We start from the raw sequence: 18,533 nt of genomic DNA, 5'->3' as shown, positions 1-18,533 counted from the left end.
TTCGTCATAGAATAAAGCCAACATAAAACATAGTTGTAAATCACAACTTTACAGATATGAGCATGGAAGCATGTGAACATGTCGATATGCAAGCATGTGAGGGTATGAACATCCAAGCATGTGAGCATGTGAGCATACAAGCATTTAGAAATGAGAGCATAGGAGCATGTGAATGGAAAATTATGACACTAAATCCACACAAAAAAAGATCCTCATTGCGTGTGTAAAACGCTTGTGATGAGACTAGCATTTTAATATGTCTCTATGTTAGCCATGTCAATCATTTTCATCCACTACTTAATAACATGGACTATTTTGATACATGACCAAAAGGCTAGGAATTAAAATTGCACATTTGAAATGTTATGGACCAAATTAACACAAAGTGCAAACATTAGAGACTAAAATAATAATTTACCATTTCTCTTTACGTTTAGTTAAAAGGATTAAAAAAATGTTAAGAAGATAGAAAAGTGGGAAGACAAAATATTTTAGTTTTTCATGTATGTTTGATATAGATCACAAAATGTTGGAATATTTTTACAAAAATCATCATTTTTTTTAAACGGTCATTCAAGTGAAATGATGAAATCGGTTTTATATATTTAACATTCAATCAATATATAGTATTATCTCATGCATGGTTCAGATACATTTCATGAGTTGGAAAATTTATGCTAATTGTTTAAAAAATAATTCCATACGTTGGAGTTTTTAAAGCTATTAATTGTTTCCTTATTGGCTGAAACTATTGTCTTTAAAACGTTTTGACCACTAAAAGCAAGTTATGATATTTCTGTTTATATAATTAAATGTTTTCCAGGATTTTATTTGAGAATGTTTAGTTAAATACATACCAGGCTATTTTCTATGGAATTGATCGGTCAAAGCATTTGAGGTAAGTTATTTCTAATATTTATTCACATTAATCATGAAATTTTAAGTGGGATTCTTTTGCCTATATATGCAGGAGTGGAGGAGCCAACATGCATGTTTGAATATATATGATGAGAAAATCAAGGGTATGTTTGGTAACTACTTTTTTCCTCAGTTTTTTGTTTTCAAAAACAATTTTCTGTTTTTTAAGGCAAAAAACTTGTTTGGTAACTGTTTTTAGGCAAAAATCAAAAACAATTTTCAATTTTCATATTGTGAAGGAAAATGAAAATTGGTCTGGAGCTGTTTTTGTTTTTCAATTTTCCCTCACCTAAGAAAACACGCCTAAAAAACAGCCAATTAATGAACCAGCGCACTGGTTCGACCCACAAGAATGAAAAAAAGTTTTTCCCATGCCTCCTTTTTTTTCCACTCAATATGTTAGCGCCCAACTCTGATAACCCTTTATCTTGCTCTGCGCTTCCACTACCTCCCTCTTGCTCATAGAGAAAACCTTGATTGAGAGAACAACTTGTAAGGTAAGTGAAAGGTCTTCACTGGATTGTCCTTCATGAATGCCTCTTGTTTTTCATTAGATTCTTCTACTCCTTTTCTATTCATCATCTCACTCTCCTTTTCTTTTTTTTCTTTTTTCTTTTTTGTGTGTGCGTGATGCAGCAGGTCTGTGCGATCTCAGATTTGGGGAAATATTTCATAATTTTAGAGACCCAATCACTCAAAGGTACGGCTCTTTTCCTTTTTTCTTTGTTCATGGATTATTTCGAAATTGCTAGAAGTTTGCTATGTATTTTGCGTTGAATCTGGGTTTATTCAGAATAGGTATTTTCGGTGTGCTTGGTTTGGGATTTTGGGGTTTTGGGATTTTAGGTTTGCTTTGGTCATGTTGGTATGCTTATGGGTTCTATGGTGTTGGGTTTGTGTGTTTCTTGCATTCCTGTCCAATATATATATGCTCTGTTTAATCAAAAACTGTCCAATATATATGTATAAATTCCAAATTGAAGGCTTGAGAAAGTCCTTAATCCCATGGAGTTTATTCAAGTGTGAGGGAAACAATGAGAAACAGTCCACGATGATATAATCTACTATTAATTCAAATATAGAATCTTTTCTACAATGGCATATTCAAATTGAAATTAGTAATCAATGCTTGAACAAAAAATGTTGTATACAATAATTTTGACTCATAATAGGAACAAAAAATGTCAGACAAAGGGGAAAGTGAGAAGACGAGTATTTTGACTCATAATCAATGCATTCTAGGTGAAAATGTATCTTCTATATAAAGGACAAATCAAACTAAGACCACAATCAGGTTATCCAAATTACTTTTTTGGGGTTTAATCATGACTAGGCAAACTTGTTTTGCTGTCAGATGTCCCAAGTATGACTGTACTCTTCTCTCTAGTTTGGGTTCAGCCATTTTTCCCTTAGGCCAATAAAATGTTTTATTTATGTTGATAATGTTTTATTTATGTTGATAAAAAACACTATTTGAGATCAAATTTTCTATTTAATTCTCTAGGATGAATGTTGAACCAAATTATTATTTAGTGGATTCTAGTTATCCATGCACCTTGGGGTTTCTACCTCTGCACCGTACCGAGAGACCATCTACAAGACTTTCGAGGTGGGGATCGTCCTGAAGGTGCTAAAGAGCTTTTTAATTATAGGCATTCCTCTCTTCGTAATGTAATTGAAAGATGTTTTGGCGTTTTAAAGGCATGACTTCCAGTCTTAAAAATGATGCCCCGTTACAAACCATGTCGACAAGGGAATGTGATGAGAGCCTATTGCACAATTCATAACTTCATTCGAATGGCAACAAGAAATGATCGCTTGTTTACTCAATTCAATATTGATAACCTTACTGTTGAAGGTGAAGGTGGGGACAATTCGAGTGAGCCATCGTACACTGTTAACTTAACTGATCAAGCCACTAAAGCTATGGCAGCTTATGGGGATCATATTGCAGGATTGATGTTGGCAAATAATAGGCATCATTGATGCCACGTTATTTTATTTTTATTTTTTGGATGAAATTGATTCCCTGGCATTGATGCCATGTAGTAAACTTTTTAGTTATTGATTATCTTTTATAACACTTGATAATTGTTATAGTTTCAGTCTCACTTATATGATTAAAGTTTTAGGCTTGAATGTTATATACGAAACAATTGATTTATAATTTCTATAGGTGTAAGGATTTTAAATACTTAGGAGGAAACATGTTTTTGAATTAGAATTAATATAATTTAAAAAAAATATATAAACCAAAGAAAACAAAATTCAACTTTTTCAAAAACAACTACCAAACAAATTTCCTGAATTTTGTTTTTGAAAAATGTGTTTTTCAAAACAACTAACCAAACATGTTTTTCATTTTGAAAATAGAAAAAATTTGTTTTTTTTTCTTTTTCCTTTGAAAACAAGAAAACAATAATAGAAAATAAAAACAGTTACCAAACATGCCCCAATTTTCTTATGAGACCATTTTCATGTAAAAATAAAACTCCCTACATATTTGCTAACATGCCCCAATTTTCTTATGAGACCATTTTCACGTAAAAATAAAACTCCCTACATATTTGCTAGTCAAAATTATAGTTTCATGAGAATAATATATCCTTATATACATACTATACTTCTAGGTAAAAGAATAGTACTATTGAGAGTTTTCTATCTTACAAGCGGTGTAGGCTTGTGAGGATAATTAGCAAAGGTGGTTGAGTTGTTGTATCCCGAAAGTGGCATGCACAATGTTGTTAGTCCATTACAATGAAAATCTCGTTGACGCGTGTATTGTCTCAAGACAGTGACATGATCCACGCCTCAATTCCACCATCTAAAAACTTATGAATCAATGGTAAATTGCTTCTTTTTATGAGATTACTTTAAAGCATCATCAAGGTAACATCTCTCCACTATTCTCTAATTTTGTGGTAAATCCAATTTATGTGATATGTTATTATTTAAATGTAAATTTGAATATTATTTATTTATCAATTATTGTTCTTAGGAACAACACAGAGTATAAACAAGTGGAAGATAAAAATTTAATTACTATTATGCTCTTATTGTAGTTTAAAACAACGGAATAATGGCAATACTTTTTTTTTTTGAGATAGAAATTCTACTATAACCTAGTTTAAGTATATGTGTATAAAACACATTTCTAAAGACTTGAACCTCGGTCTTATCTCATCCCACAAGAACTTGTACTTCTAAAGTGACCATCACACTATTGATGCTCGGTGGTATAATGGCAGTACTTTTGTAAGTTCATGTTGATCGCTATTTTCTCTCTTATTTTTCCCCAATTTGGAAGGAAAATAAATGGTGGGCCTAAATAAAAAATCTCCACCCATCTTATTTTTTTTCTCTCATTTTTCATCCTAACCAAACGTTGGAATTTCCTCTCTCTTTTCCATATTCTTTCATTTTCTCAACAAAAACCAAAGATCTACTTGTTCATTAGTTTTTCTTTACAAAAGAAAAAGGAAAAGATGTTTCAGAATTTGCAAAAGTACTCTATTATTTGGCTAATTTAGAATGATAAAGTGGTAAAGCCTTCTTGTAAATGATTGTTGTCTTATTTGGCTAGTTGGCTAAAGGTTAACATTTTCCAAAGAAAAAAATGCAAAAAAAAAAAAAAAAAAGAATGGAAAAGACTGTCAAAAGAGTAAACCAATAATTTATGTTTAGGAAAACTCCAATCGAGTAGTTATGTAACATATAAAGACACTACTTAATCCAAAAGCTCTTATGAGTTTAAGTTCAACTATCTTATATTAATCACCAACTATTTTCATTACTATTCAATGTAGGACTTCACTCATATACATATACCCAACAATTTAATCCTTGTTGTGAAATAATAGAAATAGATAAAACAAAGTAAGAAGAAAACAAGAAATATATATTGATAAACTCTTGTATTCAAGTGGTCATCCACAATCCTTTTAATATCTCTTAGATGTGTACAATAACAGTAAAGCAATCACACACACACACACACACACATATATATATATAGAATCTTAGAATGCTTGTAGAGTTCATGAGATAAGGTTGCAATAATGAGTACAATTATAAATATACATGTTGTCTCTAGACTTTACACATTTCAGACTTTACACATCCCAAATATTGCTTTCATTGCCCAAACTTTACACATTCTAATTAGACTTTATTTTAAACACTCCCCCTTGGATGATCACTTTTTAAGAGTATGCATCATTAAAACCTTACCAAAGAAAAACCATATGGGAAAAAAATTTGGGCTAAGGAAAAAGAGTACAATATTCTTGTATAACTTATAGTGCCTGAGGATTGCCTTATTAAAACCTTGCAAAGGAAAACCCAATGGGAAAAAATCTTAGCAAAGGAAAAAGAGTACAATTAGCATACATCCTTTAGAAAATTTACTCCCCCTCATGAGTACATAGAACTTCCATTGTTCATGGTAAATATCCTTAAGTCAACGCATGCCTATGTTGTGTACCATCTTCTTAAAAGTCGCAGTTGGTAATGGCTTAGTGAACATATCAGCCAAATTATCACATGATTGTATCTGCTTTACATCAATATCACCACTTTTCTGGAGCTCATGTTTATAAAATAATTTTGGTACAATATGCTTGGTTCTATCACCCTTGATATAGTCTCCTATAATTTGAGTGATACAAGCGGCATTATCTTTGTATAATATCATTGGACTATTTTTGATTGATGATAATCCACAGTTCTCATGAATATGTTGAATTACCGATCTCAACCAAACACATTCATGACTCGCTTCATGAATTGCAATAATCTCTACATGCTTTGAGGAAGTAGCAGTAATTGTTTGCTTAAAAGATCTCCATGAAATAGCAGTATTTCCATAAGTAAATAAATATCATGTTTGTAATCAGCCTTTGTGTAGATCAGAAAGGTAACCTGCATCAGCATATCCAACTAACTGTGAATTTGATCCATTTGGATAAAATAATCCCAAATCAGTAGTCCCACTGAGATAACGTAATATATGCTTAATTTCATTCCAATGTCTTCGAGTTAGTGCAAAACTATACCTTGCTAGTAAGTTAACTGCAAATGCGATATCAGGTCGTGTGTAATTTGCAAGATACATTAAAACACCAATTGCACTAAGATTGGTACTTCAGGACTAAGAGTTTCTTCATCATCTTCTTGTGGTCAAATGGATCTTTCTTGACATAAAGTGATCGACCTACCATTGGAGTGCTCAAAAGATGAGCTTTATCCATGTAAAATTGCTTCAAGACTTTTTCTGTGTACGTTACTTGATGAACAAAAATTCAATTTGGAAGATGTTCAATTTGTAGGTCAAGACAAAATTTTGTCTTACCAAGATCTTTAATCTCAAATTCATTCTTTAAACAATTTGCTTTTTTTGTTAACTCTTTTGGAGTCCCTATAAGATTAAAATCATCAACATATACTACAACAATAGCAAATTTGGATTTTGGTTTTTTGATAAAAACACATGGACAAATTGGATTATTCTCAAATCCTTCTTTCTAAAGATATCATTGAGGTGATTATACTACATGCATCTGAATTGCTTTGATAGAATACAAACTTCAGAATGTAGGATTATATGTTTCAGGCATTTTATATCCTTCAAGGATTTTCATGTAGATATCATTATCTAATGATCCATATAGATATGCTATAATAACATCCATTAATCGCATATCCAAATTTTCTTTTGCTACCAAGCTAATAAAAAATCTGAATGTAATTGTGTCCATTATAGGACCATATGTTTAATCAATACTAGATCACTGCGAGAAACCTTGTGCTACAAGTTGCGCTTTGTTCCTTAATAGTTAATATTTCATTTTTCTCATTTCGTTTATGTACAAATACCAATTTGTATCTAACAGGCATTACACCTTCAGGTGTTGGGACTACAGGTCCAAAGACTTCATGTTTAATTAAAGAATTTAATTTTGCTTGAATCGCCTCTTTCCACATTGGCTAATCATTTTTACATTGACATTCATCAATGATTTGTGGTTCATATTCATTATTATTACTTCTGGTAATATCAAGGGCAACTTTATATGAAAATATGTTGTCAACAACAATTTTATTTCTATCCCATATTTCTCTTGTGTGTGCATAATGTATCGAGATCTCGTTATTTTGAGGTACTTGATCCTCTTCAGGGGATAACTTTTCTGGAGGTTTATTTTCAGGAGATTTTTGATCATAAGTTTTGAATTGATCAATTAGTTTTGTGACCTATTTCCTAGGTATAGCCTCTTTATAGGTTACAACTTGTTTTTCTTGTACTTTTCTCTTTCGGGGAATTTTATCTTTAACACTGATAGGTCTTCTATGCTTCAGGTGTAGTTTTGATTCATTTGCTGTTGTATTAACAAATTGTCCTACAGAGACTTCAATCCATGCTGGAGTATTAGCAGCTGAAATGTAAGATTTCACTATTTTCTTATTGTTAGTGAATACATCCGGTAATTGATTTACAATTCCTTGCAAACAAATAATCTTTTGAACTTCTAGTTCACATTAATTTGTACGATGATCAAGATGAGATAACATTGAAACATTCCAAGTAATCTCATGTCGTGCTTCAGGCAACAACTTCTCTCCCTGTAATGGTGGAAAGATTATTTAATCAAAATGAGAATCCTCAAAACGTGCCTTAAAAACATCACCAATTGAAGACTCAAGATATCTAATGATAGATGGGGAATCAAAACCCATATAAATTCCAAGTTTACTTTGAGGACCCATCTTAGCGCATAGTAAGGGTGCAATAGGTACATATATAGCACAACCAAATGTGCGCAAATGAAAAATATTTGATTGTTGGCCAAGTACAAGTTGCAAAGATGAGAATTTATGATAAGCAGTTGGCCTAATGCAAACTAATGATGCAGCATGTAAAATAGCATGACCCAAAGCAAAAATTGGTCATTTTGATTTCATAAGCAAAGATCGAGCAATAATTTGAAGTCTCCTAATAAGTGACTCAATTAAACCATTTTGAGTATGTGTATGGACAACATGATGTTCAACATCAATTCCGATTGACATGCAATAATCATCAAAAGCTTGAGATGTGAATTCACCAACATTATCTAAATGAATTTTCCTAATTGGAGAATCAGGAAATTGTGCTCGCAACCTAATTATTTGAGCAAGAAACCTAGCAAATGCAACATTTCTAGTAGAAAGTAGACATGCATGTGACCATCTGGTTAATGCATCAATTAAAAAAAAAAAAAAAACTTGAATGGGCCTGGCCACAAGGTGGGTGTATTGGTCCACATATTTCACCTTGAATTCTTTCTAAGAAAAATGGACATTCAAGAACAATCTTTGAATGTGATGGTTTGGTAATTAATTTAACTTGAGAACGTACACTACATGGATAATCACTAGGTAAAAGAATCCTCTAATTCTTTAAGAGATGTCCATGAGAGTTTTCAATAATTCAATGCATCATTATTGATCTTGGATGTCCAAGACGATCATGCCAAAACATAAAAACCTTTGGGTATGAACACTTCTAGTGTATTGCAACATTTGTTTCAACTGTTTTCATTGTGGTATAATATAATCCAAAAGAGAAAATATGCAATTTTCCTAATATGAGCTTCTGGGCTAATACTATCGAAGTAATATAAAGAAATTCTTCACTACCTACATTATTGGTTTCAATATAATAACCATTATAATGTATATCCTTAAAACTAAGTAAATTTTTGCTTGATTTAGAAGAATATAAAGCATCATCAATACAAATTTTGTGCCCTTTGGCAACATGATAATCACTCTTCTAGAGATTTCGATTAAGTTCAATGAACCTAATGTGGTTTTGACATTGGCTTTGCATAATTTTAAAATTTGAAAATATTTTATTTTTAAGGATCATATGAGTTGTTGCACTGTCTGCTAGACAAAAATCTTCCCTGGTCATCTTGGAATTGATTTTACCAGTAAGACTCATATCTTCATATATGCAAAACATAAATTAAACTTCATTACTTTAAACGTAAATAAAACATATCCAAATAAAAATACTTATTACAATGCAATAATATAATAAAAGAAAATAATTAATTGGTATGGACATTTCCATCCCCAATCAAATTATCATATTTTCCATCAACATACTCAAAGAAATCAGAGACATCAAGATGAGTCATATCCACTCCATTTAAAAGGTCAAGAGAATTCATGGGATGTTCAAGATCATTATGATCAACAAAGTTTGTTTCAATTCCGTTTCCCTTTTCTTTTATGGAGGCTTGGTACAGATCTACCAAATATTTAGGAGTACAAGAGGTACGTGACCAATGACCTTCCATTCCACACCTATAACACTTATTTTCATGACTTTTTGATGGATTATTCTATAAACCCTTGCCATTTTGATTCTTCTGATGGTAAGGTGTGTTATTCCTTTTTGAAGAATTATGAGTATGTACTCTCTACACGATCCTCTCTATATTGATTGTTCCTTCCACGCCCACGACCACAAACATAATTTCCTCTATGTTTATCAAACAAGGTTCCATTCGCTTCAGTGAATGGAGTAGAACCGGTCGGTTGAGATTGGTGGGTTTTCAACAAAAGCTCAATATTTTTTTTAGCCACTAGAAGACATGATATCAGTTCAGAATATTTTGTGAACTTACACTCTCGATATTGCTGCTGCAGGAGCATATTCGAGGCATGAAATGTAGTAAATGTTTTCTCCAACATGTCTTCATCAGTGATTTTTTTCCCCACGTAATTTTAATAGTGAGATTATTTTAAAAAGTGCAAAATTGTACTCACTCACACTTTTAAAATCTTGCAACCTCAGGTTCAACCAATTATAACGAGCTTTTGGTAGGATTACATATTTTTTATTCTTATATCTTTCCTTTAAATCATTCCATAAGACAAGATGGTCTTTTATTGTAAGGTACTCAGATTTTAATTCTTCATGGAGATGATGGCAAATAAAAATAATTGATTTTGCACGATCCTACGGGAATGCTTGATTGCCAACCTTAATTGTATCTCCAAGGTTCTTTGCCTCTAGGTGAATCTCAGCATCAAGGGTCCATGACAAGTAATTCTTGCCCGAGATGTCAAGGGTAGCAAATTCAAGTTTTGTAAGGTTTGACATAGTGAGTTGAGAGAACTACACAAAGAATCTTTGATGTTTGAAGAACACTGGAGTACAACTTTCCAAAATTGGGTAGAAACTTGTGCTAATAACATATTGTGAAATAATAGAAATAGATAAAACAAAGTAAGAAGAAAACAAGAAATATATATTGATAAACTCTTGTATTCAAGTAGTCATCCACAATCCTTTTGATATCTCTTAGATGTGTACAATAATAGTAAAGCAATCCCACATATATATAGAACCATAGAATGCTTGTAGAGTTCATGGGATAAGGTTGCAATAATGAGTACAATTATGAATATACATCTCCCATATAGACTTTACACATTTCAGACTTTACACATCCCAAATAACCCTTTCATTGCCCAAACTTTACACATTCCAATCAAACTTTATTTCTAACAATCCCTTACAATTACCTTTATTAAAATGTTGAAAAGAAAGAGAAGTGGAAGAATTGAAAAGATTTTCTATCAAGTGTGTTTGGTAGAAGATGGAAAAGTAAAAGGATAAAAATTAAATTACTATTATACCCTTTTTGTAGTTTGAAACAATGGGATAATGACAGTAATTTTATAAGTTTATGTTTGTGGCAATTTTCTCTCTCCCTCTTTCCCAAATTTGAAAAGAATTTAAACGGTGGGCTGGATTGAAAATTCTCACCAACCCCATTTAATTTTTATCCCTTTTCATCTCAAGATTCTCGACTAAACAATGGACAATTATGGTTTTCTCTCCCTTTTCATCCCAACCAAATAATAGCAAACCAGAATTTCCTCTCTCTAGCTTTTCCTTTCCCCTTTTCCTTCTTCTTTCATTTTTATAACAATTAGAGGGCTACAAGTTGATTACTTTTTTCTTTACAAAAGGAAAAGGAAAAGGAAAAGTGATTTTAAAATTTGACAAAGTACTCTACTAATTGGTTAATTTAAAATGACAAAAGTAGTAAAGCCTTTTTGTAAATTATTGTTTTTCATTAGCATTGGGTAAGTTTAAACACCCAAAATGCTACAGTGATCAATCAATAGCAAATCACTATAGTAATGCTAATTGCTACATATGTTTATTTTTTCTAAATCACTATTTTTTTAGTATACTAAATTAATGTTAATGTTCTTACAATCACTATTTTAACCATGAATGGATTGTTTATATATTACTTGCATGAGGTTGTATTTTAGACAAGTATACATAAGAATATAATATTATATATAATTAAATTAAACCCCATGTTCAGGAGCTTGTTTACAAACACAGTATTATGTTTGAGTTTGGCTCATTTAATAGTCAAACTTAAACTTAGGCTTGAACTTGACTTGTATGTTAAATAAACTAATATAAACAAGCTTTTCCTAAACTGAACTCAAATTGTTCATAAACAACTTGGTTTATTTACAATCCTACTTATAATAAAACAAAATTAAGAATCCTCACATACAATGGGACCAGGGACGGACCTAGGTGAGGGCCCTAGGTCCAAATTGTTTTTATTTAATTATCATGTATTTAATTTTTGTAGTTGGGCCTCCCTTCCAAAACCTTAGCCCCCCCCCCCCCTTTTTTTTTTTTTTTTTTTTTATATAAACCATGTCAAATGAAATTTTTTTGGTTCATGCTTTGGCCCCCCTAAGTTCAAATCCTGGTTCCGTTCATGAGTACTCATACTTCATTTTTATGTTTTGGGAGATGATTAATCATTATATACATCCCTCTACAGCCTACGCTATCATCTTGTGAATATTTACTCTGTACCAAATATACAAATAAATAAATGTTGCCTTTCGTTCTAACAACTAATCATTCTTGCGAATTTTATAATAGTTTTCATGTAAGTTCCTGTCAAGATTAGAGAATGTTTGGGTATCATTTTATATAGCATCTAATCAATTATTTAACATTAATTTAGGCTTCTAATTGAATTCGATTCAAGGTTAAAATACCACATAGATTGTTACAAATATATTTTTTTTAAAAGAAGAAGTGAGATTTTGCTTTAATTTATAAAGGATTTCAGTTTGTATTATTATTTGAGCCCGTGAATGAGAGATGTCAACAGCAGAAACCGCAAAATGCACGCTTGTCAAAGTGAAAAATGCCGGCTTATTAGGCGGCTCTTGCCGGATGGTACTCTTTGGTCTTCTACTATGATCACCCTTATCCTTATCCTTGCTGGATTTCTTGTTGGTGACTTGGTGTCACACTAAATATATATGAGAATGGAGATCTAAGCGCTCACGAGTAACATTTAGAATGTTTCTAGATTTTCTTTTTTCTTTAAAAAAAAAAAAAAGACACATCATTTTACACAAAGGTAGTGTTTATTATACACACCATAATGACCATATTACACGTATCTTTATACACACGTGCATTTCAAGTGTGTGTAAGAATGTGACGTGTATATTAATATTTTTCCTTTACACAATATGCTAAAGTGACAACTTTTTTGGCTTGGCTAATTAAGAGTGTTTATAACTCTTCGAGCACCCAACTAATCTTCTAATATGTGTAATTTTCACATCAAAGATGATCTAATTAAGGTGCTAGTTTAGTGTTTTAAATTTTTGGTCTGATGAATCTCATGAGGTCTTGGGACTCACTAGAACAATTCTCAAAAAATTACTAAAATAACAAGTTGTGATCACATGAGCCCATCATTTGCTACTTTATTAAGTTTCAATCAAACAAACCATGTCAAAAAATTATGTCCTTCAACTTACTGTTTTATGAGCTGTTTACAACACCATTATTATATGAGGCACATGCCCCACGATTTATGAATATATACGTTTAGCACCGCATAAGATTCAATAACAGTTAACCAACTCATGGCTCACGAGGAGATGGGATGACCACGGGCACCGATGTAGTGACAATTGTCAGGTAAAGATCACAAAATTTGATTGCGTATTGTACCATGGAGATAATTGGTCTAACATAAACAAATCGTATATAGAGAAAAAATGGAATGAATGAAGACTTTAGTGTTTAGATTCTTTAGAAGCAATGTGCTACACATTTTTGTCAAATATATACAGCTAAGAAACCAAGAATTTTATATCCAATTGCAATGTGATCTACTACAAAATGAAGAAAAAAAAAATCTTAAGCTCTGCACATCTTGCCAAGTTGGCAGAGGAAGAGTGTCATTTGGTTGAAATAGTTGGGTAGGGAACTCCTCAAAATCAAAGGTAATTTCGACAAAAGTTTGAAACTGGTGTCAACCCATTTCAGATTTGATAGATCTGAGAGTGTGAATGTTTTCATCCGAATCTTTTGGTATGAATCATTCAGGTCAAAGGATATATAATATATCCTTTAACTTTTGACTGGTTCATATAGGACAAACAAGATCACACATATAATTATATATACATAATAGAATGTAATTTGGGGAGTGACATCACATATTACTCATGGGCATTGCTCTTAAAAGGTTGGCCACTTGTCTTATATATTGATTAAAATTGGAAGAAATTGAAAGATTTAAATGGGAGGGGTCCTTTTTCATCATTATTTTTATAACTATCTCTCATATTTCTTGTGTGTTTTATTCATTTTTATGTCTTCTCCTTCAGTATTGTGGCCTCACTTCATCACAGGTCTCGTAAAGCTCATGTCATTGTGCTAAGTATATAGTACAACTCTAATCTAGGGGCTCATTGTATTAAATTCTATTAGATTGCCTAAAGTAATCTTGAGCATCAGCATCAGGCATTGTAAATGCCAAATGCAAAGGTTATTTAACATTAGGAGCCACAAATCAATCAGCAGTGGGAAGGCTATATGGCATATGCCAAAAAAATTTTGAGATTTAGCTACAGTACCATCTCAAATGTAAGATGATACTGTAGCTAAATGTTATAAAAAATAATAATATTTTAATACCCTCATCTCTCTCTCCTCTCTTATTTTAACTGAAAATTTCTCACTCCTCTCATTGTTTCTCTTTCTTCTCTCTCTTTCTTTCTGCTTTCTCTTCTTCCTGCTCTCTCTTCTTCAACGGAATGGAGGCAACGACGTGGAGGCTTGATCAGAAAAGCTACGGTGGAGGCGTGGAGGTCGTGGGTTTCCGACGTTTGGGTGGCGTTTGGGTTGGCATTTGGGTGCTGTTTGGCGTTTGGGTCGAAGATGGTGATGATGATGACGGGTTTGGGATGAACAGAGACGGCGACCCTCTCTCTCTCGCCATCGCTGCCGGTGAGAACAGATGAGTTTGGGTTTGGTGAGAACAGATAGGTTTGATTTCGAATTTTGGATTTTGGATTTTAATTTTGATTTTGATTTGGCTAGAATTGGTTGTGCCGTGTTGGTGTTGATGGTGCTGTGGATGGTGGGCCGACGGTGGGGTGGGTGTCCGTGGCTCCGTCGGAGTGGGTTTTGGGTCAGTGGGTGGCGGCGTGGGTTTGCTGCCTGGGATTTTTTTTTTTTTTTTTTTTTTGGTGTTAATGGTATTATGGGTTGCTGCGTTGTGGTTGTGGTGGCTGTGGCGTTGTGATTGGCGTGGGTGTTAATGAGTTTTTGTTTTGTTTTGTTTTTTTTTTTTTTTCTCTGGGTTTGCTGGTATATGTGATCGGCGTCGTGGTGGCTGTGGCGTTGTGATAGGCGCGATGGTTTTTTTTTGTTTTTTTTTCTGTTTCGCCGATCTGGGATGATGGAGGAGTTGAGTTGATACGGATGATGGATTGGAGGAGGAGGCTGGAAGAAGGTGAAAAGTAAAATAACGGAGGATTGAAGGGACGGGTGTGGGGTAGAAAATTGAGAAAAACTAAAAAAGAAAAAATATATTTTATTACGTAGATATATTATTTTAATGAGTAGAAGAGAAAAATAGAGTTTTGGGATGTTGGAGATATTGTAAATGGTATGGTATAATTGAAAAAGTAGATTTTTGGGAGGGTAAAATAAGATGGGATATAGAATTGGGATGTGGATGCTCTAACCAGTTAGTAAAAGGAATAGCTTTCCCTAAATTCCCTCTATAATCACTGTAGCAGTACTGATGACTTTTTCTTTTCAAAAGTAAAAGAAATGAGGTATCGGAATATGAAATTCTTCTCGTACGTAATTGCTTTAGGTAAATGAAGAAAAGGAAGAGCTAAGAGATAATTACAGTTTCAACTTTTCATCGGTCCTCAATTCGTGGCCGACAATGAACTGTGGTTCACCCAATAGGAGCCAGTGCCTATTCGGAATTTTTAAGTTGACCCGTCAAGCAACATGTACATAATAAGCTGTCCGTTGTATCACGGTGATGCCATATCGTTTGTCCGATAATCTTCGAAAAAAATAAGGTTAGACAGAGAGAGTCCATGGAAGAGACCAATGTGAGTTTGAAACTTCTGATAGACACAGAAAGCCAAAAAGTTTTATTTGCTGAAGCGGACAAGAACTTCATCGACTTCCTCTTTCACATTCTGGCCTTGCCTGTCGGAACTTTCATTGCGCTTCTCACGAAGCAAGGAATGGTGGGCAGCTTGGGGAACATTTACGAGAGTATTGAAAATTTAAGTACTAATTATCTTCGACCAAACGTGAACAAAGAGACTCTCTTGAAGCCCATAGTACACATCTCTGGTGGTGGTACTGGAGTCCCTCTCCTTATGCCAAAAGTTGAATCATCATCCAGGAATTTGTATAGGTGTTCTGGTAGCTACAGTCACAGCTATGTGGCTGATGACTCCAAAGCAAAGTGTCCTTCATGCCATAGTTCTATGAGTGACAATTTAAGTTTCGTTGACTCACCAAACGCAAATACGGCTTTCTCCGGGGAGAGAGGGTACGTGAAAGGGGTGGTTACATACATGGTGATGGATGATCTAGTGGTGAAACCCATGTCCACCATCTCTAGTATGACTCTGCTTAACAGGTTCAATGTCAAGGATGTTGGTGCTCTTGAGGAGAAAGTTGTCGATTTGGGCATCGATGAGGTATGTTGATCATTTTTTGCTTTCTGTGCATGAGTCTGTTACTTCTGTTTTGTCTATTTTTCCCTTCTTTTACTTTTCGTACATCTTTCGTTAAGGTGAAATTTATTGCAAAATAAGATGCTCAAACTGAGGTATAAAAAGTTGAAGCTATTCGTGTCCTAAATCCTAATTCCTAAACTATAATATTAGAAAGAGACGAAATTGGAGTCAGTATGTTCGTATTTCAAATGCAAGCTATCATTTAGCTTTATTAATTTCCATATCGAAAAGTTAATATTGTGTTCATCCCGACTCTTTCCCCTTAAGGTCACTTGTTCATCTTTTAAAAGAGTAAAGAAAAAAAAAATTACAAAGAAATGTAATATTGTGAAAGTTTCATTTTTCTTCTTTTGGAAAAAGATCTTCATTTGCCTTTGAAATGTGTCAATTTCAAGCAAAAATTTAGCATTTCGTGAATCTAAATGTAATTAATAATTATTTTGCTCATTAATTTATGTGATTTGTTGCTAGGGAGTGAAACTACTCAAAGCTTCTATACGGTCAAAGAGTGCTTTGACTGATGTCTTCCTCCCAATGTTGAAACAAGAGGTCCGTCAGTGAGATGTAAGTTTTGTGCCATTGCCAAAATGTTGTGTTTCTTATTTCTCAATGCATATATGTTTTCCGTGTTCGTCAAATCTGGTGAGGAATTGTAAAGGGCAATATGCTCTCTCTCTCTCTCTCTCTCTCTGCGTGTTTAATTTATTGGAAGCTTGGTTAAGAAGCATTATGTATCATAAAAAAATGAGATGCAAGTATATGTAAGTTTTTGTTAATTATCAACTGCTTGGTATAATGAGATGTTTGAGGATGACTGAGGCACAAGTTTGTTCTTTGTTGACCTTACGCTCTATCGGTCCCAACGTGACCAATGTCCAATGCCCATAATAAAGGCTACCCCCCACTTGACATAATTATATTGTGTCATAATTAATTGTCCACAACTTATAATCGATCAATTCATCAAATTATGGTGAAAATTGTGACAAATGGTGTGATCCTAAAAAAAAAAAAATTAAATGCAATAAAATAAATCTATATCAAACCCATTTTTAAACAGATACGTCCATGTTTAAGTTGACAATAATGCGTGTCATCGAAGGAGACTTACCCATCAGCAATGGGAATGAAAGATGTAAGAATTGCACTTAGACTGTGTTTGTTTTGGGTTTAAATGGATTTAGGAAAATATTTTACACCCTAATGCATGTTTGGTTGCACATGTAAAATATAGTCAAACCGAAATTCTTTTCATTTCACAGTAAAATAAACCCCTTGACCCATAAAATATTTTATACATCCCATTTACCTTCAATTCATTTTCTAGACTCACACACCAGATTGTCGTTGTCGTTGCTACACATCTACACTACCGATCAAGGAAGCTCTTTCTCTTCTCTCTTCCTCCTCTATTCCTCTCTTTTTCTCTCTAACCAACCAAGGCAGAAAAGCTAACACGATCTCATCGGCATCACCTCCTTCAAACCCAACCGTTGATCTGTGGTCCTTTACCTCTCTCTTTTTCTTAATCTCTCTCTCTCTCTCTCTCTCTCACACACACACACACACACACACACACACACACACACACACACACACACACACACACACACACACACACACACACACACACACACACACACACACACACAATCGGTGCTTATTGGAAAGAAAGATTGAATTTTTTTGGTTATGTTTTTTGTCTATTTGGTTTATATATTTGGATTTTCTATTATAATATTTGTTTGGAAGCTAAGAAAATGTTAGAGAATGTATTTTCAAGAGGGTTTTTAGGAACACAACCAAACATCTTGTTAGGGTCATATTTTCTATATATTGGCTTATCCTTTGACAAAACACAATTTACTTGTAATTGGGTAGATTTAAGTTGGGTTTAATGTATTAACAAGTATGTGAAGTTTACTTTACAAGTGGTATTATTAAAGACATAAAAATTTATCTAAAAAACAAGTGAAGAAAAGCTGATTCAGTAAAGCTCAACACTAGTCTCGACACTAACATCTATCGAGGTTTAATGAAAAAGCTCGACACAAGCTCGATCTATTAAGATTTACGAATTCAAAATTCTCAGATCTGAATTTCAGCCCATGATGACTTGGATGATTATGGTTTCTCTCTCTACAACCCTAGACCATATAAAAGACTTATTTTAAAGTCATTAAAGACATAGAGACTCAATTAGAGAATTCACACACTTTATGAGAAGCTACAGCATTTTATGCACTTTAGGGTTTTGTAACCATGTGCTTTCTGATCTTCAACATGCTTTGAAGTGAAGAACTTTGTAACGACAATAGTCAATCAAATGGCTAGAGTTAGTCACATACTGGGATACGTGCATGCACAGAAGTTTACTACAATATCAAATCCAATTGCGTATTTGAGTAAATGTTCAACTATAGGTTGGTATTTTGGGATAGTCTAGGGTAGTGGTAAGATTCCTTATACTTGTAACCCCTTGTTCT

The 18,533-nt window shown here is 33.3% G+C and overlaps 1 protein-coding gene and 1 long non-coding RNA gene across 3 annotated transcripts; both read left to right on the top strand.

The window, feature by feature from the left end:
• Nucleotides 1-1,224: 1,224 nt before the first annotated feature.
• Nucleotides 1,225-3,043, top strand: LOC136068526 (uncharacterized). 2 transcript variants are annotated; one of them, XR_010629884.1, is made up of 3 exons: nucleotides 1,225-1,415; nucleotides 1,558-1,618; nucleotides 2,423-3,043. It is a non-coding gene; the product is annotated as an uncharacterized LOC136068526 (long non-coding RNA). The 2 variants fall into 2 exon arrangements; XR_010629883.1 differs by having other exon boundaries at nucleotides 1,555-1,618.
• A 12,175-nt stretch (nucleotides 3,044-15,218) lies between these two features.
• Nucleotides 15,219-16,830, top strand: LOC112011738 (uncharacterized). The gene is made up of 2 exons (XM_024044079.2): nucleotides 15,219-16,008; nucleotides 16,519-16,830. Exons 1-2 carry the CDS (start codon nucleotides 15,391-15,393, stop codon nucleotides 16,606-16,608), a joined length of 708 nt encoding a protein of 235 aa, XP_023899847.1. The 5' UTR covers nucleotides 15,219-15,390; the 3' UTR covers nucleotides 16,609-16,830.
• Nucleotides 16,831-18,533: the final 1,703 nt, after the last annotated feature.

The sequence above is a fragment of the Quercus suber genome, unplaced genomic scaffold (genome assembly GCF_002906115.3).
Source record: "Quercus suber isolate HL8 unplaced genomic scaffold, Cork oak 2.0 scaffold_120, whole genome shotgun sequence".
Lineage (NCBI taxonomy): Eukaryota > Viridiplantae > Streptophyta > Magnoliopsida > Fagales > Fagaceae > Quercus > Quercus suber.
The sequence above is the reverse complement of the archived record's forward strand: the minus strand, read 5'-3'. Positions and strand labels throughout refer to the sequence as shown.

Coding starts and splice junctions, on each gene's coding strand:
- LOC112011738 (XM_024044079.2), top strand. CDS start 15,391: ATGGAAGAGACCAATGTGAGTTTGAAACTTCTGATAGACACAGAAAGC. Junction 16,009..16,518: donor TCGATTTGGGCATCGATGAG/GTATGTTGATCA, acceptor ATTTGTTGCTAG/GGAGTGAAACTACTCAAAGC.